The sequence below is a fragment of the Schistocerca piceifrons genome, chromosome X (genome assembly GCF_021461385.2).
Source record: "Schistocerca piceifrons isolate TAMUIC-IGC-003096 chromosome X, iqSchPice1.1, whole genome shotgun sequence".
In the NCBI taxonomy this organism is placed as follows: domain Eukaryota; kingdom Metazoa; phylum Arthropoda; class Insecta; order Orthoptera; family Acrididae; genus Schistocerca; species Schistocerca piceifrons.
The window spans coordinates 787,402,998-787,430,418 of record NC_060149.1 but is presented as its reverse complement, the minus strand read 5'-3'; the positions used below and the strand labels follow the sequence as shown (position 1 = coordinate 787,430,418).

The window sequence follows — 27,421 nt, the reverse complement described above, 5'->3', positions numbered from 1 at the left end:
GTCACGGATGGTTTTTCACTAACGTGTAATAATTTAACCCATGTGTCACATGTCTATTATGCCCCTGGCTAGTCTTATCTGGTAGCATGACTGTATTACCTGTAACAACATAAATGCACTTTACAGCACATTCTAATGAAAAAAAAACACCAAAACATAATGATTATTTCTATCTTTAATACTGATCTGAACAATAACATTTGTTTCTTGAAACTTACCTCTCCATTTACTCTTCTGATCATACAATTTGAATGCATTTTTATTGTCAGTTTCCACTCACTGTGCCAGAACTCTTAGAAAATTAAATGCAAAGCTTTGAGAAACTAAATAATGGAGAGAGGCTTTGCATTCACATGTTACCACAAAAGGAAATCCTGATTATACTTGTACAATAAAAGTACTATCACCTTTCTTCAAATGCAGTTCACACTCAATTCCATAAAGATCCACTACAATATCCAAAACAAATTAATGTCTGTTACTTACAGGTTCCACTTACATTACAGCTGTTGTTCATAGAGTTATTGCTCATATTCTATGCAGTATTTATCAAGAATCTGCCAAAATGGGATTTGATTTGGCCTAATACTATGAGTCTTAATATACTTAATTATACATTAAATGTATTAGGCAAACCAAAGTGAAACATCCACTGGGAAATGTACTGGTTCCATGTAAACATAATCTTTAGCTTTGTTTTTAAGATGAGCTTTTACTTCATGGCAGCATAGTGCAGAGATGATCTAGATCACAATATAAGTATGAGAGACTAAGACTAAGATTATATGTCTCTGTGGAGGAGGGGGATGGGAAGGAGGGAGGCAGAGGGGATGGAGACATGAGGTACAAAAGCTGATCCTTTGAGTGGTTACTTAAAACAATCTGCCAAATTCCAGTCAGCAAGTAGGCTATGAACCAATCACAAACTTCGTATTTTTTAGTCATTACATCATAGTACAATACTGAAAACTGACATCATGGACTGACACCTAAAAATAAAAATTATAATTTGCCAAACTTTTTGAGATTCCTTGGCGTATAAAAAATGGCTACATACTAGAACTCAGGTAGACAGAGAAAGTTATGTTGAAGAAAGAAACAAAGCCAAACAGATAATTGCAGCATCCAAGAAGAAATCTTGGGAAGACTTTGGAAACAGGTTGGAGACATTGGGTCAAGCTGCTGGAAAACCATTCTGGAGTGTAATTAGCAGTCTTCGAAAGGGAGGTAAGAAGGAAATGACAAGTATTTTGGACAGGTCAGGAAAACCGCTGGTGAATCCTGTGGATGCCTTGGGCAGATGGAGGGAATATTTTGAAGAGTTGCTCAATCTAGGTGAAAATACGATCAGTAATGTTTCAGATTTCGAGGTAGAATGGGATATGAATGATGATGGAAATAGGATCACGTTTGAGGAAGTGGAGAAAATGGTCAATATATTGCAGTGCAATAAAGCAGCTGGGGTGGATGAAATTAAGTCGGAACTCATCAAGTACAGTGGAATGTCAGGTCTTAAATGGCTACACAGGATAATTGAAATGGCCTGGGAGTCGGGACAGGTTCCATCAGACTGGACAAAAGCAGTAATCACACCAATCTTTAAACATGGAAACAGAAAAGATTCTAACAACTACAGAGGTATCTCTTTAATCAGCATTGTGGGTAAAATCTTCTCAGGTATTGTTGAAAGGAATGTGCGAGTATTAGTTGAGGAGCAATTGGATGAAAATCAGTGTGGGTTTAGGCCTCTTAGATGTTGTCAGGACCAGATCTGTAGCTTACGACAAATAATGGAGAAGTGTTATGAGTGGAACAGGGAATTGTATCTATGCTTTATAGATCTAGAAAAGGCATATGACCGGGTTCCTAGGAGGAACTTATTGTCTGTTCTACGAGATTATGGAATAGGAGGCAAACTTTTGCAAGCAATTAAAGGTCTTTACATGGATAGTCAGGCAGCAGTTAGAGTTGACGGTAAACTGAGTTCATGGTTCAGAGTAGTTTCAGGGGTAAGACAAGGCTGCAACCTGTCTCCACTGTTGTTCATATTATTTATGGATCATATGTTGAAAACAATAGACTGGCTGGGTGAGATTAATATATGTGAACACAAAATAAGCAGTCTTGCATATGCGGATGACTTAGTTGTGATGGCAGATTCGATTGAAAGTTTGCAGAGTAATATTTCAGAGCTAGATCAGAAATGTAAGGACTATGGTATGAAGATTAGCATCTCCAAAACGAAAGTAATGTCAGTGGGAAAGAAATATAAACGGATTGAGTGCCAAATAGGAGGAACAAAGTTAGAACAGGTGGACGGTTTCAAGTACTTAGGATGCATATTCTCACAGGATGGCAACATAGTGAAAGAACTGGAAGCGAGGTGTAGCAAGGCTAATGCAGTGAGCGCTCAGCTACGATCTACTCTCTTCTGCAAGAAGGAAGTCAGTACCAAGACTAAGTTATCTGTGCACCGTTCAATCTTTCGACCAACTTTGTTGTATGGGAGCGAAAGCTGGGTGGATTCAGGTTACCTTATCAATAAGGTTGAGGTTACGGATATGAAAGTAGCTAGGATGATTGCAGGCACTAGTAGATGGGAACAATGGCAGGAGGGTGTCCACAATGAGGAAATCAAAGAAAAACTGAGAATGAACTCTATAGATGTAGCAGTCAGGGCGAACAGGCTTAGATGGTGGGGTCATGTTACACGCATGGGAGAAGCAAGGTTACCCAAGAGACTCATGGGTTCAACAGTAGAGGGTAGGAGGAGTCGGGGCAGACCAAGGAGAAGGTACCTGGATTCGGTTAAGAATGATTTTGAAGTAATAGGTTTAACACCAGAAGAGGCACCAATGTTAGCACTGAATAGGGGATTATGGAGGAATTTTATAAGGGGGGCTATGCTCCAGACTGAACGCTGAAAGGCATAATCAGTCTTAAATGATGATGATGATGATGATGACAAAATACAGGAAATAAGCATATTTTTGACAGAGAAAAATGTGGGTAGTAGAAATTAAATTACTCTGTACAAGTAGTAACTAGGGAAGGATAAAATTCAGCATGGACAAAAAAGGTTGAGACCTGGCATCAAAGTACATATATCATTAAGTAATACATTTCAGTAAGGAAAAAAGAGAAGTTGGAATATGATTTTTAATAAACTTTTTTGGCATCTGAGGTGATTAATAAAGTTTAACATAGAAAAAAGAATGAAAGGTGGCATGGGGGAGGGGGAAAATGTACTGTGATCTTGTTGAAAGTTTCCTGCAATACATCTGTACTTATGTAGAGAAAAAACTTATTTTGAGACGGCCAGAATAGACAGATAGAGTTTGAACCTAAAAGACATTCTGCATAAAACAAAGGGATGTTCAAGCTGATGGCCTAGAAAAATGTTGATTGAGAAACTTTTTAGTCCAACATAAAGAAGAGGCCTTAGACAGGAAGATGTAAGCCAACAGTAAATCAATTGTTTATTTGATTTATACAAAATGTGTAGCTTTTGCATAGATAGTTGTATAAGAGTAAAAAAGAAAGTAATCAGACAATTGCTAATTGACCAAGGAATTTGTGGAGATGAATACATAAAACAGTTCCTTTTCTCATTTAAACATAAATTTAGATCTACACCATATTTTAGAAGAAATAAAAAAGAAGACTATCCATTTACTTTCAGGACTTTCTATTGGGGTGATATTTATTTATTTTTTCGGAAAAAGAAATTCAGTGTGCTGTTACTATAGAGGTATTCCTGATTATCTCTTATACTGGTGCTACTGCAACTTGTGTATCTTACAATGAAGCGTATATAATATTGCATTAAATTTACAGTCTTTTGAAGAATCATGTTTTGTGAATTTTTATTATATAAAACAAAGTCTCACAAAATTCTGCAAGAAAAAAATAAAAACATTATATATTGACTTATTTACAGATGAGCAGGAAGATGAATCTCTTGCCCAATCAGGAACATCCCAGGGAGAATGCCCTAGCAGGGAAATGCAAGATGCTGGGTAAGACTTCCTATATTGATACATTACAATTAAATGTGTGAATTTACTATCACATACATAATGATTTACAAACAATGGAATGAAAGAGAACCACTCACAATATAGAGGAAGTGGTGAATGATAGATATGTACATAAACCAGAACATGAACATTGTAATTTGACTTTTAAACTTTCTTTTTCTCGGTCCAAAGATCTGATGTTTACCTATATATCAGTGAAATTAAGTGTACACTCGGAGTGTCATATTCACACTTCATTGTTCCAAAGAGAAAACCAAGTTAAAGTTGCACAAGAATTGTGGTGGTCTATTAAAAATTTACAGTGCTGCAGTCACCAAAACATTGCTTGCTTTGCAAAGAATTATCCTATTGTTAATAGTTTCCTTTTGCATTCTTTTGACCAGTGAAGTAGTTCACCTGATATGTTATGAAATGGCAGAGATTTGGGGGGGGGGGGGGGGGGGGGAGGGGGAGGCAGAAGGGCAGCTGAACAAGGTACATGGTATCTGAACCATTGTATTTTCACCCCATACACAAGTCATTACCTGAAATGAAAGAATTGGGTCTTAAACAACATACCTTTAAATTTTCACACTGAAGCTGTATTGAGCCACAAATATGTTTAATATATTTTATGTCAAAGAAGACAGCCAAAGCAGTAAAATTTCATTTGCAGCCCACACACCCATTAATTAAAATCATTAAAAAAGTATTTTTATCATTATTTTTAATTCTGTAGATCAGCTAAGTATTGGTATTAAAACAGTCAAAAATCCAGGATGTGGTTAAGCACTAGTATTATCTTGACATATGTAATGGGCATATTGAAATATGAAATAAGGCTAAGAAAATAATGACAAGAAGTTGAGATTATACAGGGTTATTCTAGATAATGGACCCATTTTCAAAACTTCATCTTTATTCAAGTACAAATCCTAAATAAACAAGCTTTATACCAAAGAAAAAAGGAAGTTTCAAAGTTTTTTTTCATAATGTTTGATATCAATATAACAAATTTAATAAGTTGTAATTAATTAGTTTTTAATAATTATTTAATAATTAGAAATTTAATAAATGTTCAATGTGGCCACCGTTGGTTTATGGAAAACATCAACGCGATAGCCACGCAAAAGCATATCTGCCGTTACTGAGTGCATGGCAGCAGTGATCCAGTTCCACAGATCATTCAGAGTGGTTGGTAGAGGTGGGACATAAACAGCTTCCTTCACATGACCCCATAAGAAATAGTCACAGAGTGTGAGATCAGGAGGTCTCAATGGTCAGAATTGCAGAGCCAAATCCTCAGATCTCCTGTGACTGACCAGCATTGAGGAAGGGAGTCATTTAAGAAGCCTCATACATCACAGTGCCGATGGGGCGAAGCTCCATCCTATTGGAAAATAAAGTACTGGGAATCTTCCATAACTTGAAGGAACAGCCATTGTTCCAACACGTCCAGGTACATGATTCCCGTTACAGGTGTTTCTGCAAAGAAAAATGGTCCATATGGTCCATCAGCTTTTGTACAGGATACAGCATGGAGCAAGTTGATCTTCAGTGAGTCTCTTTCATGTTGCAATGGTGAAGGTGAATTTTCCAAAGTCCATATGCGAACATTGTGTCTGTTGACTAAAAATTACACACGTCATCCTCCATCTTTGCTAGCACATAACCACAAAATGTGAGATGCCTCTCTTTGTCATTGGGGTTGAGAGCCTGCACAAGTTGTAATCAGTAGGGCTTGTACAGAAAACATCTTCTCAGAACTTTCCATATGGTTGGTAGACTTACAGAGACTGCACACAAAACATTCTTCAATCCATCGGACATCATCCTCTGACACATGCAGTCAGAAACATCAATACACAGCTGTGCACGTCTAAGCATATTCAGATACACCCGACAAAGTTTGGATACTGATGGTGGAAACTTCACAGCTGATACTGTCTTTCAGTTCCTGTATTGTGGGTGGATTTGCTTCATGGACCTTGCTCTTCAAGTGTCCCCACAGGAAAAAAAATCACATGTTAAATTCGATGAACTTGGTGGCCATAAATATTTGCTGACAGTTCATTCCTCAGTGAAGACATCGTGGAATTTTCCCAGTGCAACCTAACATGTGTAGCATGTTGCTCCATCTCGCTGCAAGAAGCAGTGTTGTCTTTCATATACAGTGAGTTGAGCACAAAATGTATCAAAAATTTCAATATATACAACCGTTTTTAGGGTAGTGTCAAAAAAATGTCGCTCTAATGATGCGCTTTCCTGGTACACCGCAACATATCCAGATTTTTTCATTGTGGAGTGGTTGCTGACACACTATATTAGGGTTCTCTGCTGCCCACTATCTTATGTTCAGTGAAGTCTCTTGACCAGAAAGGTGAAACGATGCTTCATCACTCATGATGTAACGGAAGGGTCTAACAAACCATCACTGATGTTATCCAAAAGCCATGTACAGTAATCTATACATTTCTGACTGTCATTCTCCCATAAGTGCTGCACAACCATCACATTATAGGGCTTCAAATTGAGACTTTTCAATATCCGCTAGCACTCTTCCTACGTTCATGCGTCTGTTGCACCAATTTACATGTAGACATACTTGGCTTCTGAATAATTCTCCGGTGAATGTCTGCAATAACTTTTGGTGTCTGCACTGAAGGAATTCTTTGTCGTTTTTCATTTTGCACAGATCCATAGGTGCACCAATTTTTATAGACTCTGTATTGTTCTCTTTGCTGGTATTTCTCTATCGGGATACTTGATCCCAAAAATTTTGTGAGTTTCCTTAATTGAACCTGTTTTCTTTATGCTTCCATAATTTCAATTCTTTCTTCCATCAAGAAATTCATTTTCCAGGTCGCTAAGAGAAATGTCTAACTTAACTGATTAAATAAACTGAAATGCTGACACAAATGCTAACAGTTGATTATTTCCTAAAACTGCCCATTGTTGTAGCTGCTTACTCTGTTTCAGAAGTCAAAATATTGTATTCACATTCAAAGGAGTGAAGGGCTGCTTTTAACTGTGCCACCCTGTACTTCATGTAATGCAATAGCATACGTTCTTCAACTAGATTTTATGAGTTATCAATGAAGGAGGGAACAATTTCATAGTCCTACACATGCAACAGTAGTGAAAGAAGTGAAGGTACTTCAGTGGTGACAATGTCCAATTTGTGAGACATGTATGTTGTTTCCAGTGTTTTACTACCCAGTTTAGAATAATATCACATGTACATGTGCATAAAATCAGAATTTATGGAAAATTGTTGAAACAGAATGCAGAGGAACGAAAATTCTGATTTTAATGTATAACACAAGGATAGAATGGATGCTGGTGGTGGAGGCATGTTTTTAGTCCTAAATATTAAGATAACATCTAGTGAGGTTAGAACAAGTGTGAAATAATTTGGAGGAAGATAAACATGAAAGGTGTATCAAACATGATAATAAGGTGCTCTTAGAGACCCCTACCTCAAGTGCTGTAGTGATGGAACTTTTCAGTGAAAACTTAATGGACACCATGCACAAATTTCCTGGTCATATTTTAGTATTAGGGGGAGATTTCAATTAACTGGGAGATGCAAGTAAGTAAGGCAGTTGGTAGTTACAGGGACTCATCCAATATTGTTGTAAATAACTTATCTGAAAATTACCTTCAGCAGTGAATCGGAGAACTGACTCCTGAGGTAACATCTGAGATCTCCTGATTGTAAAAAATCCTAACTTTTCAATTCAGTTAACATAGAGCTGGGAATCAGTATTTATAATACCACTGCAGCATCACTAATGGAAGGTTTTGCTAAGAATGCAGATGTTTCTGATTAGCAAGAGCAACTAGAAATGGATTTCTGATTACCTGAGCAAACAAATATGAAGCTTTCATCTCTGAGACTGAAAAAAATTGAGTATAAATGGACTTCCAAGAGTATTGTATGGTACGTGTAGACATATTTGTGCTGAGCAAAGTTGTGAGGTAAGGGAATGAGCAATGTGTTTCAACAGACTCACTGGAAAGCTGCTCTGAAAACAGAGGGAGCTTTACCATTGCTTTAAATATACAAAGCCTGTTAGATAAACAGAATCTTAATGAAGTCAAAATGAGAGTAAGGAGAACCAGTCATGAAGTGTCCAATAAATTCAAAAGTAAAATTCTGTATCAATCTGACAGAAAATCTTAAGAAGTTTTGTTATGGGGAATAGAGGCTATTTCTTTACAATTTTTTCTCCACTCAACTATGTTTATTGCTTTTATTAGATTGTATTCAGCTGTTTATTGTTTTTATTAGACTGCTTAAGATAGACTGAGTGTTATGGTTACCACACCAGAGGATCCTGATGTACATTAATCAGGTATACTTGTGCTGCTGAAGTGCCTGAAGAAGAAGTTGTAGCTTCTTCAAAATTGATAGAAAATGTATAAAAATAACAACTGCAGATGTGTTGACAAGAAATAGTATGAGAGTAGCTCTCCTTTTTCATAACCTAATATTTAACAATTTATTTTCTCAATTTTTTGCAGTGTGAACAAACAAATTAGGAAGTTTTGGTCTTACATTAAGTCAGTAAATAGATCAAAGCAATCTGTCTAATCACTCAGTGACCATACTGGCACCAAAATGGAGTAGAAAGCTGAAATCATTTAATTCAATTTTTTGTAATTGTTATGCTGGTGAAGATTTTACTGTAGTTCTTCTTTCAATTGTCTACATTTGGAAGACAGTATTTTCTGAGTGTGACAGATATTTGGGATGCTAGACTCTTTCCAATAAAACTTTACTTTCTGTAGGCTGATAGCCTATTTTTATTTTTTTTATTTTCATATGATCCTTTGTGTCAGATTTCATTTTAGCGTTTGGCATACGGGGTCTACCGACAGATGGTCAAATGCCACACGAGGTAGAAAAAGAATGTAAAATCTGCAGTAGTGAAACACCAAGAACAATATGAACAGGATATAGATTTTAATAATAGTCCAGGAAACAGCTGAAATCTCCAAGAACAAATGCAGTTTCAGAGGGTGCGACTGCTGCAGCCTTGTGACACCGTTTGTGACAGCTTTCAGCTGCTTGAGGATATTGGAAGACTCCAGGAGGAGGATCCCTGTGGTGGGAACAAAAATTGAGTTTTGGAAAAGTTTGAAGATGAATATGATATGGCCGAACAATTCACAAGATTTTACCTTCAGTGACAACGGCCACAGTCAGAGAAATGAAGCCCACACTAGATGTTTCATGTGGGAGTATTGGCAAAGGTAAAATATGATCTGCAGAGCTGACTAGTGGTCATATAACTGAAACTGAAAGTGCCTTATAAAGTGAATAATAATCTTCACTACAAAAATATTAAATTATAAATAAGTGGTTCCTATGCCGTATAACTACTACAGCAAAACACTTTGTCAAGTTTATGCTTACCAGAGAAGATATGCAATTTGTTCTGAGTCTTCAGACCTCAGCTGATTAAGAACCAAATACCTAAGAGTCAAAGAAAAAGTGTGCGGATAGTAATTCACATATTATGCAAATGACTGGTACAGATTGTTTCACATTATCTCTACACTGTGAGACTTCCTCTGCAATAACAGTTATGGAATTGTTGCAGTGCCAGATGTTAGTTGATACTGATCTCAGAAGTGGCAAAAATTTAAATAAACAGTGTTTGACAGCAAATGACAGATTCATTTCCTAAGTACAAAATTGTTCACAGAGAGCCTGCCAATGCAAATTCTACTGCAATTCTACACCTACATGTGTATTTTCCATGCTGCCTTACAGTGTGTGGTAGAAGGTTCTTCACAAACCACTGTAACTTAGGGCCTCCAAATGAAACTGTATTAATTATGCAAATGAGAAGAATGAAGAACTTTGCCCTCATTCTGTAAGATTAGCCTTTGTTACTAGAGTAACTAACCATATGAGCACACTCCTTCACAAAAATGATATAAGGCCCATTCATTATCAAGTGCTCTTGATAAATCCACTACATCCTTTCAGTATAAATGGCCCCTCCCTGTTCTGTCCTGATTATTACACATCTTTTTCTGGACATCGGTTGACCACACCTTCATGCTCCATCACTTTTGTTACCCTACATTCCTTTTTTTATTGATAGTTATCTGTATGTCTTTGTGTAATCTCACGAAATAATACTACTGCTGTTGCATTTTTCGTTACTGCTATGCCTAACAATGTATTTGTTCTTCCTGATTCTGTTCCCGCACAACAAACTTCTTCTTCTTCTGCTTCTTTATTCTCTTCCCTCTGTTATGCTTCTTTTGTCACTTTAAACTGGAAAATGGTATAGTCATTTCTATTTTTTACAGATTGATATTATATCAACACTAATATTTTATTATTATTGTTGCTGTTATTCGTCTTTTATATGTTTATTGTATTACTGTACTGCATACTTCTAATTTCAGTGCAAGTATATATTTTTCCCCGACGACTTCTCACGTTATGTCACATGTTTGCTGTTTTAATTACACTTCGATTCTCTTGGCTGTCAGTTAACTTTAAAAAGGTAACAATAGGCTTTAAGAGTCTATTGATGATGTCATTAGAAATGAACCACATGCTCATATCAAAGGAACCACCCTGGCATCCACCTTAAGCAGTTAAGGAAACCATGGAAAACCTAAATTTGTGTGATGGAAGAGCCTTCAGGAGTTTGTATGTTGTTATTTTCTCATGTAATGTTATACCACTTGTAATGCATTGCTTTAAAATCTCAAACACATGATTTAATTACAAATGTGTCTCATGGCTATAGCAAACATTTACATTCTTTTTCACTAAAAAAATTGGGACGGTCAGATGCAACTGGGGGTGTATAGTGGATGATGACTGCCTGAGAAGGCAATGAAAAATCAAAGATCATGAAGGAACAGAAAAGCACAGAAGATGAATAAGGAAGATTGAGAATATAATTGAAAAAGATTGAGAGAGGAAGAGAAACGAGAAAATACTAATAATAGTTGTGTTTGGAAGCTACTAGTTCGAAAATGGCTCTGAGCACTATGGGACTTAACAGCTATGGTCAACAGTCCCCTAGAACTTAGAACTACTTAAACCTAACTAACCTAAGGACAGCACACAACACCCAGCCATCACGAGGCAGAGAAAATCCCTGACCCCGCTGGGAATCGAACCCGGGAACCCGGGCGTGGGAAGCGAGAACGCTACCGCACGACCACGAGATGCGGGCGAAGCTACTAGTGATCCACCCCAACTTCACATGGGTAACCTTAAGTATTCATGGTCAGACAGTTTGTTTGACTTAACAGTAATAAATGTTATGCACAAACCTTTTTTATGAATCAGCCTTTCTGTTTGTTAGAACCATACCGGAATCCCTACTTTAGTACCTGTGATTACCCTCCACATACAGACAGAAAAACATGGGGGGAAGGGGGAGCTTCAATTTAGTAATATGTATAAATGACATAACAATGACAACCCTCTGATGAGAAATGAGAAATTCTCCAACAGACATGCTTAGTATGATGGTCGACTATTTCTAATCCATTGTACCATTTCAGTTATTTAAGAAAAAGGTGTTGTACTGTTAGTATTCCAATGGTTGTAAAGAACAGTTTTCTTTGAAAATAATCAATGATAATGTTTCATCAGGGTTATTATGCTCTCTGTAAGAGATGTTGATGTTCCTCTCTTCTTTTTAGAACTGAAAACCTCTGCTATAGTTCCCTCCCCAAAACATATTCAGTCAGATATTTGTCATCCATAAGCTGTTTCCTTTTCTATCTCACTTTTTGTGAGGACTATTGATGTGACATAAATAGATGCTAATTATCGTTCAGTGAGGAAGGTACAACATCAGCTAGGCTGGCATATGGACTCCATCCATATACCTACCAAACTTGCTGTGGCTGGTCGAGTCTCCGTTGCTTCTGCCCTAGAAGTCAATAATATTTCATACCAAGAGGCTGGTCAAAAAGGAAGGATGAGCAGTTTTTAACATTAAATTGATGACAAAGTGACTAGAGATGTTGCACAAACTGGTATTGGTGAAGGATATGGCAGGAAATTGACATTGCTTTTTTAACAGACCATTGTGACATTTACCCTATATTAGTAAAAGTTTTGGAAAATCTAAAAAGTGAATCTAGTTATGGTGTTCTATAGGCTTGTCTTTAATGCTGGAATGGATAAATGTTATAGCAATAATTCTGATGTGCTGCAGCTTCTTCTGTCCATGAGAATGTGGGGTAAGTTTACAAGGAATGCTCTACAGTGAAACTTACCACAGATTCTCAGTAATCTTTGATTAAAGTTATTGAACAGGCCAGAGTAAGTGTTTAAGTTCATGATCATCAACTAATATGTGAACATAGCTAGCAGTACAAATTGGTAAATTGTTGTCCTTAAAGATAGAACCCTACATGGGCAATAAGAATATATGGACTACAGAAGGCATTAGGTTATCGAAACTGTCCTTACAATATAGCCCGTAGTTCATCCTTAGAAAGTAACTGGAATATTACGGAAATACCACAAAACTCAGGTTCATACCATCACAGAGGCATATTATACTAATAACTCAAAGTAAGCTGTCTGACACAGGATTTTTCAAACATCTACATACCTTGGTTATGCAAAACAAAGTGAAGAATGAGTCAGTGGTTAAAATCACACTTTTATCCTAATTGGTTCATATTGCTAACATTTTGAACCTTTGCTTATTGCCAACAAATTCTTTGTGCTTGTTACCAACGAATTATTTGTGGTATCTAAGTACCAATGTCCTTTTTAGACATCTTGTATTGGAAGCTGACTGCAGAAACTCTTTGTCTGAACACTTTGTTGGATTACTGACATCAACAGTGGTGCAATAACTACACTTTTTGTGACAATCATTTTCTGTGCTCATCAGTTTTATTCACAGATGATTAGTTTACATCCATGTAAGTCCTTTGTTGCTGTGTTACCGAAAGTTATTTATGCCATCATCATCTTAGAAGCTGTTGCTCTTGATGCAGATAATAAACTTGATACACAAATACAGTCTTTGTACATTTACTCCAATTAACTACAGTCCAACAATCTTCCTTTATTGAGAGCCAAAGTGTCCCGTTTTTATCACCCAAAGCACCCATGTTCCACAACACAATTGCCACTACATTGGAAGAAGTTATTCTGAAGTACCACACTTAAGATTTCTTTAAAACAGCACACACTTTTTTCTTCAGACACTTTTTATTTCCTTGATAAATTGGCACAGTGGGGTTGAACAAGATACTGCCTTTGTTGCATGCATACATGCACATATCTCATTACTAGTATATGCGTTGACAAGTCATCCATTTATATATACAACAGTTTGTTGTGTCAGTAGTCTTTGTAACTTTTTATAGTACTATCTTACTGAAAAAATGTTACAGTCCAATCGGTGTTCACTTCGAAATTGAATTTCAAAGAAAATGTGTTCTTTTGCAACATATGCTGCAATGAAATTAAAGCATGTAAGATCATGGACATTTTATGTTCTGGGGGTATGATACTGAAACCATACACTTGCATGGGTAGAAATATAGTTGTGTGGAGAGGTTGGGGAAATAACATGTAGTGAGAAAGTTCAATATAATAACTGAGATTTGACTAACACCATCCATTTTGAACTAGAGCTGTGGAAATAAAACTGAGATCAATTTTTCTTGCAGTCAATGTCTATTGTAGATCTAAATTATTATTTGATGTCCATTTACTTCACAATTTCAGGGGGAAAAAATCGAAGAAGTTGTAGCAGAATTGTTATATCCATAAGTCTTAGTTGCATTCATTAATGAATCCTAAAAAAACAATACATTTTTCTGTTTTTCTTTCCCAGTGACAGAACATCAACACCAACCATCTCATCATCAGCACCAGAAGCTGACAAGAAAGATATTACTGACGACAAAAGAACACAGTGAAAGTGAAGACGATTACTGTGGAAATAACATTGATCTCTATCATAAGTGGCAGAAACGTGTGTCAGATAAAATGAAAATGCACAGCATTTTCCTGACATCACTTATAATCTCACTTTAGATGAAACACATAAAACAATAAACTTCATGCATTTTTCATAATAAAATTATTAACTATATGGAACTGCTTCTGTGTATTACTTCATATCTGTATCTACACAGAGGACATTAAACAACAACACTCTGTTCATACAATAATTTTTAATATTTCTGTGTCTGATTTACTGTTTGTGATGTAACAGCTAGTGACAATTATTGTCACTGAAACTGAGAGGCCCAGTGAAAATACTATGTAAATGAATATATTTTAGACACTATCTTTGTGTCAAATGGTCCTTTTTATACCTAGAAGTTTCTCTCTGTCAAATTCTTTGTTGTTGTAATATTCATACAGAGAGTGCATTAATATAATTTCCTCTGTCTTTGTTGTTGGAACATACAACCTCATCCTCATATTCAAACTGGATACTATGTAAATAGTTTTGCATAGTGTATCTCAAATCCTTTGATGCTTCAATGTGGTAAAGTGAAAAAACTAAAACATGAAAAGGCAGTTTATTCATGTCACAAAAAACTTGATATTACCAGTTATTCATATCATGAAACAATTGTTACTCTGACAATTTTCTTCATTTGTGAGATTTCAAATGAATTAAGCAAAAATGTAATATGGCCTGCCAATTCATAATGCCCATTCATTGTGAGATAAAAACGATTCTGAACCTGCAAAGTGCTTTACAAAGAAAGTGGAAGAACTTTTATCAGTATAAGGTTATTGTCATTGTGAATATGTTCTTAGACTTACGAGCACACCACTCACCTAAGCAGAAAGGAGGAATGTGAAGTTATACAAACGATATGTAATATTTGACTACAAATAATTCAAGTTCAGGTTTAGAACTGAAGAAATTTGCACCAGTACAAGCTATTACAGTACCATAATATGTTCATAAACATATGGTTTTGTAGTTGACAAAATATTATGAGATTGCTCAAGAAAGTTTGAACAACACTATAAAAAATAAATATATAAAAATAAAATTCTGCAGACATAATTTTAATGCTGCATTCGTATGTAAAAATTACCAACTTTTCAGGACGCAATTTTATATTTTATGAAGCAATAAAATGCTTAAATGTTTGCTCAGTGGGCTAATGCGAATGGAAATAAATCATAAATCAAGTACAGCTACTAACTATAATCTCTTTGTAGGCTGGTGGAAATACTGCCAAGTACTGAACTATTCCACTTGCTAAATTACTAAGGAATTATTTATCAATTTTGCCTTCATATTTGTTGTGCTGTATCAGGCATGCCTGGGATATGTTGAAATTCTATAAATGTTGCAATTACAAGTTAACATTAAATACAATTATTAATGAATGTGTTAACAACGAGATTAAAATTTCTGTGTTATCTCCTAGAATAACTTCCAAACAAAATTTTTCATGTGTTTTAAATTTGCTTGTGATTACCCTGGAAAGTAACACGATCCATCTTGTCAGCTTCACAATATGTGACATAATTCTCAGTGGTGTGGAAAATGGCAAAATGTAAAAAAGAAGTTCTATTGTGATATTAACTCATTCAATCGTCTCTGTTGTGCTAATTTATGTTATTGTATGGGTCATGGTAACCTGCTTTATTTCTTTAGGCATAGAAAACACAGCAACAGTGGCTTTGGGACTCATCACTGAACGTTCATTGTCTTCTGATGTAAACCTATGAGTTGCAAGGGAAGCATTTATTCTGGATGATTTTAATGGTGTCAACTGGTATTAATATTTTTACCATAATCATTGCATACATTTGCTTAAATGGTAGTTTTTAGAAAACAGTTTAAAGTTAAGAATGTCAACACATTTCAGAACTCATCCTGTTTGTTTCCCATATCCTAGCATGTTGAATGAAGGCTGCATTGTGAATTATTTAATAATTCATCAGATAGCAGTTAAGAAGAAAAGAACTGTTGTTATTTTTTAAAAGAAGAGTTTTCTTAGCTAAGAAATCTATGATGGACTGTGCTTTGTTTTCCAGTGATGCATGTTATTTCTACTAATGATGAAATTGTACTGAATGAACAGAATGTGATTACAGCTGATGTTTTTATTGGCTGAGAGTTTTGACAAAGAAATAAAGCTTACAGATATAATATTTCTTCATTTTAACTGAACAAAAACAACCCAACCCCTCTCACAATACATTTTAGAGAAGGCATAGATAGAATGGTATTAACTAGTTAAGTGAATCATAAAAGGAACTGTAAGTTATTTATCCAGAGAATATCACTTCTTCTAGTTTTCCTTAATTCAGCAGCTATGGCAGTTATACTCTTAACACAAACTGTATTTGCATTCAGGATTATATTTCAAGAAGGTTTAAATGTGATGTGGAAGGTATTAGTAGCATTAAATAAACAAAAGATGCCCATAGCGCATATTACACAATGCAATGCTGTTCTTTCCACATCGTAAAGCAGATATTAAACAATGGGGTGCTGTTCTTTCCAAATCATAAACAGCTAACTAGCCAATGTAGTGTACACTCTCAGGCAGCCTGAACTGAAACACACAGTTTCTGTATATTTCATGGTGGAGACTTACTCCAAGACATGTGTTCAATTTTATCTCACATATTTTATATCAAAAGGAGAACAGGACTAGGATGCTTCAAAGGAACCAACCAACTTCGGGTAACCCCATACAACATGGAGCAAGGGAAGAAAAACTGCTTAAATGCCTCCGTGTGTGCTTTAGTTAGTCTATTCAGGTCTTCGGGGTTCCTACATGAGCAATACATAGGGGGCTGAATGATATCGTCTCTTAATACTAGTTGCTTCTTGAAACTTGTGAGTAGTATTTTTCAGAATAATTTGCTTCTACCTTCAAGGGCTTGCTATTTCAGTTTTTTTAGCAAATGCGTATGGCTCTCCCCTGAGTCAAGTAAACCTGTGACCATTCATGCTGCCCATATTTGAATATGTTCAGTTTCCCCAGTTAGTCCAGTTTGGTATGGGTCTCACAGACTTGAACAATATTCTAAGATGGGATGCATAACAAGTGTCCTGTCAATCAACTAAAGTCTGACACTTGCTTTACCAATGACTAACTGTATGATCATTCCTTTCATATCCATGCAAAATGTTTCATCTTGTTTACTTACTGCTGCTACAGTAATGAAAGAGCAACAGTGATAGATAAACATGGCAGGACACACTTTTTAAGTGGATAAACTTGGCAGAAAGCATTCTGTTGAGGCACAATACATGGCTAGATAATTTTATTTACTTATTTATTTATGCATGTACTTTTATTGGCAAAATTAAAATTGTTAGGCCATCTATGACATTTAAACATCCATTTTCTTTACTCTTTGCAGTTAATATTACAATGACCATAGAAGATGAGGTACCGTTGCAGTAATCCTAGAGTTACCAAAATAATACAATAGTAATAATCTTGAACGAGATTTTCACTCTGCAGCGGAGTGTGCGCTGATACGAAACTTCCTGGCGTAAAGCTGTGAGTACCGGGCGTGAGTTGTGCTTTGGTAGCTCAGATGGTAGAGCACTTGCCCGCGAAAGGCAAAGGTCCCGAGTTCGAGTCTCGGTCGGGCACACAGTTTTAATCTGCCAGGAAGTTTCAGTAATAATCTTCTTCCAGTAGAACAGAAATCGTGTTTCAAGGATTCATATAGATATATTAGTCCTCGATAAGCTAATACCTAAGAATGTGAAGCAACAGAGGTGAAATGTGACATGGTTAGATTACACAAAAACCATATGATAGAATACCACATGATTTGGTACTAAAATATCTTTAACTCCAGAAGAAAGTGCACTCAGAATTGTTAGAGTTATGTAAGTATAGCATGGAGCAATGGGACACCAGATTATACATAAATAATGGAAACAGCTGATGAAAAGCTCTCAGTTTTCCAGCCAGATGGCAGTGTTGTGACACTGTGACATTTTGATGAATTACTTTGCCATAAGAATTAGTGTGGCATTTATTGAAACATCAGGTATCTCAACACATCCATCCAGCTGGAAACCAGAGAGCTTTTCTTGTGTATACTTACACAAGAAAAAATCTACATTCCCAATATGTACAACAACATTTACAGTCATGATTATACACATAAAAATGGAATATTTTAAGGTTGTTCCCATTATTTTGCATTTGCCTATTTCCTCCTCCCAGACAACTAGGTATATTTTCTTCCAGGTATAAGCTTGATGACAATCAGAAAATAATGTCATCTTTTTCATATTAATTACTTGGAAGAAACTTGCAAGAAATGGCAAGACCCTAAATGATATGCTAAGCATCATTAAAAGATTTGCTGATGACATTTGGATCTAGTTTGACAGTGACAGATGGATGGAATTAAGGACCACTAAAAAGAAAATTGAGAAGACAGAGCATATTCACTTGTATAAAGATGATACCTGTATTTGAAACCTAGAACCTGGTAAGATGTACAAGTATCTCAGTACAGAGGAAAATAATGAAACTGCAAAAGAAGCTGTGAAGAAATTGGTTTTCCAAGAATACTATAGGAGGGCAAAGTCAGTGCTAAGTACCAAATTCATCTTCAAGAACAAAATTATAACTATAGGATCACTGACAGCTCCAATGATTAAATGCAACTTTGGTCTGGTACACTGCACCTAACAAGAGATTTTGTCTGCAGACTATAATACATAAAAGTTGTGTTCTATACATGGTACAGAGGAAGCTACATCTGATACTGAAACTTCCTGGCAGATTAAAACAGTGTGCCAGACCATGACTTGAATCTGAGACTTTTGCCTTTCACAGAAAAGTGTTCTACCAACAGATCTATCAAGATACGACTCCTGACATGCTCTCACAGCTTTACTTCCCCCAGTATGTCATCTCCTAGCTTCTTAACTCCACAGGAGTTCTCCTGCATACATTGTGGCACTAGTGCTCCTGGAAGTTTTAATCAAGCAGGAAATTTGAAATTGGTGCACATACTTCTGCAGAGTGAAAATTCATTCATGAAAATCTCTTAGACTGTGGCTAAGCCAGGTATCTACTGTATCCCTTATTACAGGAGTGTTAGTCCAGTGAGGTATGCAGGAAAACTTCTGTGGAGTTTGGAAGGTAGGAGATGAGGTACTGGTGGAAGTAAAGCAGTGATTCATGCTCATGTAGCTCAGTTGGTAGAGCACCTGCCCATGAAATGCAAAGATCCTTGGTTCAAGTCCCACACTTTTAATCTGCCAGTAAGTTTCATATCACTGTTCACTCTGCTGAAAAGTGAAAATTTCATTCTGGAAACCATGCACCAGGCAATGGCTAAGCCATGTGTCCAAAGTATCCTTTCTTCCAGGACTGCTAGTCCAATAAGGTATGCAGGAGAATTTATGTGAAATTTGGAAGGTAGGATATGAGGTACTGGCAGATGAACAGCTGTGATTTACACTTTGGTAGCCTCGTTGGCAGGGCACTTGTTCACAAAAGGCAAAGATCCTGGGTTTGAATCCTGCTCCGGCACACAGTTTTAATGTGTCAGAAGTTTCAAATCAACACACAATCTGCTACAGAGTGAAAATTCATTCTGATCATACAATATGGTCTAAGATATCAAATATAAACAGAGGAATTATTGCTAAGGCTTACAAGGTTGCAAGAAAGTTCCCACAGACTGCAGAAAGTATTGAGACAGACTCAGTTCTACAATTTACAATCAAATCTGACACACAAAATAAGTTACAACCATCCCTGAGACAGGAATCTCTCCATGATCTGCACCTAAACTGCCTTGTGAAATTAAACACTGACTGAGAATAGTCACATCTGCGGCTTTAAAAGAGGAGGAGTGAGAGCAGAGTCAGAGGTTCCAGTAGTGGCTGTATAAGATCAGGCTTTAAGGACAAAGATATACAAAACAGTAATCATCAGGCTTTAAGGACAAAGATATACAAAATAGTAATCATAAAAACAACTCAGTATGATACGAGGGTAATCCCAAATGTAAGGTCTCTTATTTTTTATAAGTACATAGACCTGTTTATTTCTACAATGTTTACAGCAGTTTACATCTTGAACATTTAGCTACTTTTTGACATAATCACCATTTCTGTCGATGCAGTTTTGTAGACACTGTGGCAGTTTTTATATGCCCATGTCATACAAGCTTGTCGCCATGCTGTTTAGAAAGTTATGAACCTCTTCTTTCACCTCGTCACTGGAGCTGCATCGCTGGGACCACAATTAATGCTGACAGGTACTGTGAGACTCTGAAAAAAACTCAAACGGGCAATTCAGAACTGGATAAGAGGAACATTCGCCCACACATCGCTCGGCAAACCATTGCTCTCCTGCACCAGTTTCAGTGGAACATAATCACCCACCCACCCTACAGTCCTGACTTGGCACCCAGTGACTATCACCTGTTCCCTAGGTTAAAAGAACATTTGGCCGGAAAGTGATTCAGCTCCAACGACAAGGTGAAAGAAGAGGTTCATAACTATCTAAACAGCATGGCGGTGAGCTGGTATGACATGGGCATGCAAAAACTGCCACAGGGTCTACAAAAATGCATCGACAGAAATGGTGATTATGTCGAAAAATAGCTAAATGTTCAAGCTGTAAACTGATGTAATCCATTGTAGAAACAATTTTGGGATTACACTCGTAGATGTCAACTTTTTTGTGTGTGCTCTTGAGACCATAGACCACATAATATCAGGTTACCTTATCTTGGCAAAGAATGAATAGCTCAAGAGGTACAATGAAGTGTGCACACACCTTCACTGGACACTTAAAACAGTCATGACACTATACTGTATGATCAACAAATATGTACAGACTGATCAGTAGCAGCAACAAATCAGATGTTTATGAACTTCCAGCATGCTGGAGTAACTTGGGTCAGCAACTTTTGTTAATTAACAGAATGAAAAACCATTCCAAGCTGCATATATTTTATGTTACATTTGATGACTAGTTTCGAGCCAAGACCCATTTTAAAATCAACCTGCAAGGCAGAAAACCAAATTTAGATGCATGCATATTACAGTTATTATCAAATTCCTTAGCATATGCCAAAGATACAGGACATATTGTTTTAAATTTACATAACATAAGTCAAAAATAGCATTTCAGAAGACGTCAAAAAATGTGTAAAGTAGAGTCCTAGTGCATACCGATAACTGACAGTTTACTCCTTCCCCTGTGGTAAGGAAACCTCGGGAAGGGAGTTGTGCTATCAGGATATAGGAAACCTTTTTATGTATTAAAATGTTATCCAATCATTAATAATACAACAGTTCATAAAATAACCATACAAGTCCACAGTAAAATTAGCACTATTTAAAATCTTTACCAAAGACAGTCAAATACTTAACATCACTGTATTTCTGCAAGTACTTTCTCTCCTACATTTGAAACTTTACTGAAGTTATCCTACAAAACTTGCAGGACTAGCACTCCTGGAAGAAAGGATATTGGGGAGAAATGGCTTAGCCACAGCATCTGGAATATTTCCAGGATGAAATTTTCACTCTGCTGCAGAGTGTGTGTTGGTACAGCACACATTTTTAATCTGTCAGGGGGTTTCATATCAGCACACACATGGCTGTTGAGTGTAAAATTCATACTGGAAACATCCCCCAGCCTGTGGCTAAGCCATGTCTTCACCATGTCCTTTCTTCCAGGAGTGTTAGTCCTGCAATTTTTGTAGAAGGGTTGTGAAGTCTGGAAGGTAGAAGATGAGATGCTGGTGGAAGTAAAGCTGTGAGGATAAGTCATGAGTTGCATTTGAGTAGCTCAGTTGGTAAAGCACTTTCCCATGAAAGGCAAAAGTCTCAAGTTCAAGTCTTGATCTAGCACAGAGTTTTAATCTGCCAGGAAGTTTCATATCAGTGTACACTGCACTGCAGAGTGAAAAATTCGTTCAAGATACAGTAATGTTCGAAATGGCCCATATCCTGTCATTAGTCAAATGGTTCAAATGGCTCAGAGCATTATGGGACTTAACATCTGAGGTCATCAGTCCCCTTGAACTTAGAACTACTGAAACCTAACTCACCTAAGGGCATCACACACATCCATGCCCGAGGCAGGATTCGAAACTGCGACCGTAGCGGTTGTGCGGTTCCACACTGAAGTGCCTAGAACTGCTCAGCCACAGCAGCTAGCCTGTCACTAGTCAATTAAGTCACTACGCCTATATCCCAGAAAGCTGGATGTAACGTGAAGTAAGCACGACTACAGCCAGCAGTGTAACTCAGAAGTTTGTGCCACTTTAAAACAGACACTTTAATGTAGGCATAATTATGTGTGTCCCCGAGGTAATGAGCAACAAAACTGGAAGGAGACTCTTGGGCGGCAACTGCCTGCAGCTGAATGGAATAATCAGTGTCTTCGAATGTCGAACATGAAGAATAGGCACTAAGAAAGTTGCATCCTGGAGTTTATGGACTGGGAGTGAAAGTTCTACCAGCTGTGACATGGAAACTACATAAGATTTCGTACCTCCGATGTGTGCAGAACAGTGGGATTGGGTTAGGCATGAACATCCAGAACAGCAGGGTTCTTTGAAGTAATAGAAAAATTGAGAAAAAGCCTAGAGTGTTTTAATCATGATAAAGGAGCACAAATGACACAAATGGGGAAGCAATCAACTGAATGGCAAGTGGCCGCTATGGCCAAAGTCCTGAGAAAGGAACTGGAGTGCAAGTGAAGACCGTGTTAGCTTATCAGATGCCTGCAACCATGAGAGCACTGTGTCCCTTAGCCGGCTGCATCTAGCACTCCACGTGACTCCACCCTGCATCCTTATTGGCCAGGGATTGTAGACAGAAGTCCACCAAGGTACCCCCCCATCAGCAGTCCTGACTATGTGAACTGTAGTACCTACAGTTCTTTATTAACAACAACAATAATCATACACACTGGTGGTGAGCCAAGCACTGGAATTACACAAGCATGAGAGAATATTAACTGAAGAATACAAAACCAGGCTGAGTCGAATCACATGCAATGTTCTTCCTACAATAACATGTAATTGTCCATCTCTGTGAGCTGCACCTTTATCCAGCATGGCTGATGCACAAGAGAGTGAGGGCATGCTGGCAGCATGCCCCTGAGATTGCTCATCCACTGGTGGCACTGCCACCAAGTAAAGCAGACAGTCTCATATGGCCTTCTTGTGGGCAGCACTGAATACAAATGTTGTGGACATCACCACATCCCTCTTCTCCTTCAGGAATTCAGTGCTGCAGGCGTCAGTGAACAAAACCAAAGAACCAACCACACGGGACCACTGGCGATGGGTTGGCACAGCCAAGGATGACAGAGTTCACACAGGTTACCGATGGCCACGGCTGTAGGTTGACAGCAGCTAGAGATCAATGGTGTTCAGCTCCATCGGTCTGTCTTCACCCGACGTGGTGTTACTGTCGTGAGGCTGGACAATCAGCTCTGTCTGGCCCAGTGGGGCATATGACCATAAGTGGCCTGGATGATAGCAAGATGGGCATGGGAATGACCTCACAGGTGGTGACGATACAGGAGATATGCCATTGGTAGTGGAGGAGAGGCTGCGATGAGAGGGAAAGGTCCACTCAGTGCTCGTGCAGAAAAGCAGCATCCATGCAGCTGCCGTGAGATGCTGGCAGATGGTCTGGAATGGCTGGCAGCTGCATCTTGATGTTACTGTAACACACAGCGCATCAACCAGAGGCCCACTGTGGCACTGGGCCCTGAGGTGGGGTTGTGCTACTAGGCAGGACCAGATATGATTAGAAACACAGAAATACAGTAAACAGAAGTTTATCTTATAGCTTTCTCCAAGAGTTGTGAAGAAACTTTACAAAAGAAGAAACAGTAATAAAGTCCAGCTATTACAAGAAGCAAACTAAAGAGCATTGTGCAGTGTGAGGCTCCCACTACTAATGAATGAGCAAACTGTTGAAAGCTGACTAAGACTGAAGACTCTCAAAGACTGCTACTGGGACTGGACTGTGTAGCTGCCACCAGCCATCATATATCACAGCGGCAGAGGGCGCCCATGTCAGAGCCGCTGAAGGTGTAGCTCAGAAGGCGCAGATCATTGTGTTCACTGGGTCCCCACGCAAATGCTATTGGCGACTGTCAGAAACATGCATTTCCATTGCCAATTGTGAGACACCAGTGGGGGTGGCATAGATCTATGATACCACAGGCTGTTCAGAACTGTCAACATTTTTGTGATTGAGACTGCCTTAACCCCTTATGGGGAGGGATCTGTGGCAAGGACAAGCAGTTTGGCCTGCATAAGAAGTCTGAGAAACAGTGATGACTCAAGCAGTGACTTGATGCTGACAGATGCTCTGTCACAGTCAAAAGGAACACCCTTTATGCAAGTTGTTGAGTGGGTGAACAATATCTGCTGTGTTGGGGAGAAATTTGGAATGATAACTGACTTTACACAGAAAAAACTAAAGTTCCTTCAGTTCCACTGTGTAGATAGGTTGTCAATCGCTGCCACATGCTGTCCTAGGTATGATGCTGCCCTTCAAAAGAAGGTGGCCCAGATACTCTATTTTCATCTGGAAAAACTTGGACTTTTGCAGATTGCACTTCACGTCCACATCTTGCAATTTTGTGAAAAGGTTACAAAGGTTAGCGAGATGTTCCTGCCATGAGGAACTTGTGAAAATGATGTCATCATGATAGTTTGCACAGTAAGGTACATCCCATGTCAAAAGTCCCAAAAATCTCTGAAAAATGTTGGGGTCACTCACAAGGTCGAAAGGCTGGTGTGTATATTGGTATATCCCGCAGGGAGTGTTAACGACCATAATTTGTTTAGATGCGGAATCGAGACAAAGCTGCAGGTATGCCTCTGCCCAGTCAGTTTTCGGAAAACACTCACCACCTACCAACCTTGCAAGAATATCATTGGTGCATGGAATTGGTTAGCAATCAACTATCGATTGCGCTTTATTAGTGGTCTTACAAGTCCCCGCACAAACGTAGTACCCCTGTAGACTTATGGATAACCACCAGAGATGTAACCCACTGGCTACAAAGAACTGCTTCGATGAAACTCACGTCTTGCAACCTGTACAACTCATCCTTAACAGCCTGTCGCAGAACAAAAGTGACAGCCTGAGCATGCCAAAACTTGGTATTAGTTATAGATTTGAGAATGATTGTGAACCTTGTCATCCTTTGCAGCAGCCAGTCCAGACGAAGACAGAGATCTGAACTTGTGACAAAGTTTGTACAATGCCTGGAATGGATTGCAGTCAGTAACAAGTGCACAGAATCCTGAATATGAAATCCAAAACCGTACATGCATCAAGACTAAGAGTGTTTTCTGATGTCACACTGTCAACTGCTAAAAGTGTGATCGTCCTTGTGACACTCTGATACACAGTGGTGATTGCAAACTGTCCATGAACAGGAATGGACTGCTTGTCATAACCAACCAATTGATGATCTGTTGAAGAAAGAGACAAAATCGTCCCAGTATTGACCTGGAAATGGAATGGCTGTAGCTGAATGTGTGGTATATATAGATCTTGCCAGGAACGCTGAGCTCTTGGACTTGCATGGGCATAACAGTATGAAGTTCCGTAAACTCCACATCCGTGACCAAAGACTGGGTGTGCACACAGCTATGACAAATAGTTGCCAAACGGCTTTGTTTACGAGAAGCCGTGCACCATGCCTGCCAGTGCCAGCAGCAACTACAGGAGAGTGCACAGAATGAATCAGGACATGAGGCGAACTAGCATTGGAAGGGGCACTTTCCAGCTGCAACCAGTGTGAACCCAATGATCATGATGAAGGTGTCACTGAATGACACTTTTGCTGTGGATTCGCATACACCGAGACTTCTCAGATGTTCTCGAACTGTTCTGTCACAGCCTGAGACACCTAAAAAACCTGAGTGATACAAAAAACCTACTCTAGTGTCAGATCTTCTAAATACAGAGCGTCATGATGTACCTCCCTGTACAGAGCGGAATGGACAATGACGTCACATATCAGACATTCTGCTTATAAATGTTGACAATGAGAACAAATAAATTTGCATTTCCTTCTTAATCCATGGTGGTTGGCCATCTACACCTGATAGGACGGCCCCAGTTTCTGTTGTCACTGGCGAAACTTTATATGGGAAGCAACAATGTGGGTCCGCTTAAGGTAATAAGCACTGAGCAACTATCACAATTCAGAAAATGACCATGGTTCTGGGCCATTTAATGGAGCCAGTTTTCAAAGTTAATCGAATGTTTCAGGCTCACCCCAAGAGAAGAAGAAAGACTTTTGCAAAGATGGGTTCTCTACCAGAAACCCTGTGAAATATTCCTCCCAACGGCGCACTTATGAGTCACAATCTTCTTTCACTTCCTGGAATGGTGGAAAAGCTGGGAGTGCACTAAGGCATGCAGGGGGCAGATGTGGAGGGCCCGTGGCACTGTGCAAATTCTTAGCCAACTGGCGAAGCAAATCTAGCTGCTGCTGTTGTTGTTGTTCAGACTGTTGCTGTTTTTCAAACTATTGTGGCTGCTGAGTAAGCTGCTGCTGCTGCTGTTGTAACAAATGAACCAATGCCGAATCCATCATACTCGTGGAACATGTGTGGGAATGAAGCAACCTCTTCAGCAAAAACAGTTCTTTATTGGCAGAAACAAGGCACAATTATATACGATGGCAGTGAGCTGAGTACTGGTACTGAAATTACACAAGCATGAGTGAGCATTAACTGGAGAATACAAGTCCAGGCCATAACTGATGGCATGCACCATTCGTCCTACAATGACATGTTACTGTCCTAGTCTGTGAGATTAACCTTCACCTAGTATGGCTGATGTACAAGGGAGCGAGGTCGTGCTGGCAGTGTGCCACTAAGAACACTTGTCCAGCATTGCACTGCCATCGATTGAAGCAGGCGTCCCCATATTGCCTTCTTACAGGCAGCCCTGAATACAAATGTTGTGGTCATGGTGTTGGCATATGTGGGTATACTGCCATACGAATAATAACAGGACAGCAGCACATTCTGCAGCCCTGGGTGGGCTGTGAGCAATCTTCACTCTCTCAACTCAAAGCAAAAGAATGAAAGTTTTCAATAAATTTTTTTGAAATTTCCTGCTCCTACTCCCTGAAAGCAGGTCATTCCCATACAACCCTTCCCACTTCTGCATGAGTCAATTGTCGACAGTGACAAAACTAATTAGATGTTACGGTTCCCTTGGCAGGTGGTGTCGATATGGGGCCTTAGAAAATGAGGAGGCCAGATGGTGGGGAGGTGGGAGGTGTGATTATCGTTGTGTAACATTCAATTGAGTTTAAGGCACGTTTTACAAACCTGGTTAAGTACTTCAATTTTTTACAATCCATGTGTAACTCATGTGCTTTAGATTGTTTTGGAA

The 27,421-nt window shown here is 38.3% G+C and overlaps 1 protein-coding gene across 2 annotated transcripts in view; it reads left to right on the top strand.

Annotated features, from left to right (window-relative positions):
- LOC124722875 (ankyrin-3-like) overlaps positions 1-16,170 on the top strand; it is an 898,463-nt gene extending 882,293 nt beyond the window's left edge. For both annotated transcript variants that reach the window (XM_047248010.1, XM_047248011.1), the window contains exons 37-38: positions 3,941-4,019; positions 13,874-16,170. In XM_047248010.1, coding sequence (XP_047103966.1) covers positions 3,941-4,019; positions 13,874-13,958 — 164 coding nt within the window. In that variant the 3' untranslated portion in view covers positions 13,959-16,170. The remainder of the gene's footprint in view (positions 1-3,940; positions 4,020-13,873) is intronic.
- The last annotated feature ends 11,251 nt before the right edge of the window (positions 16,171-27,421 follow it).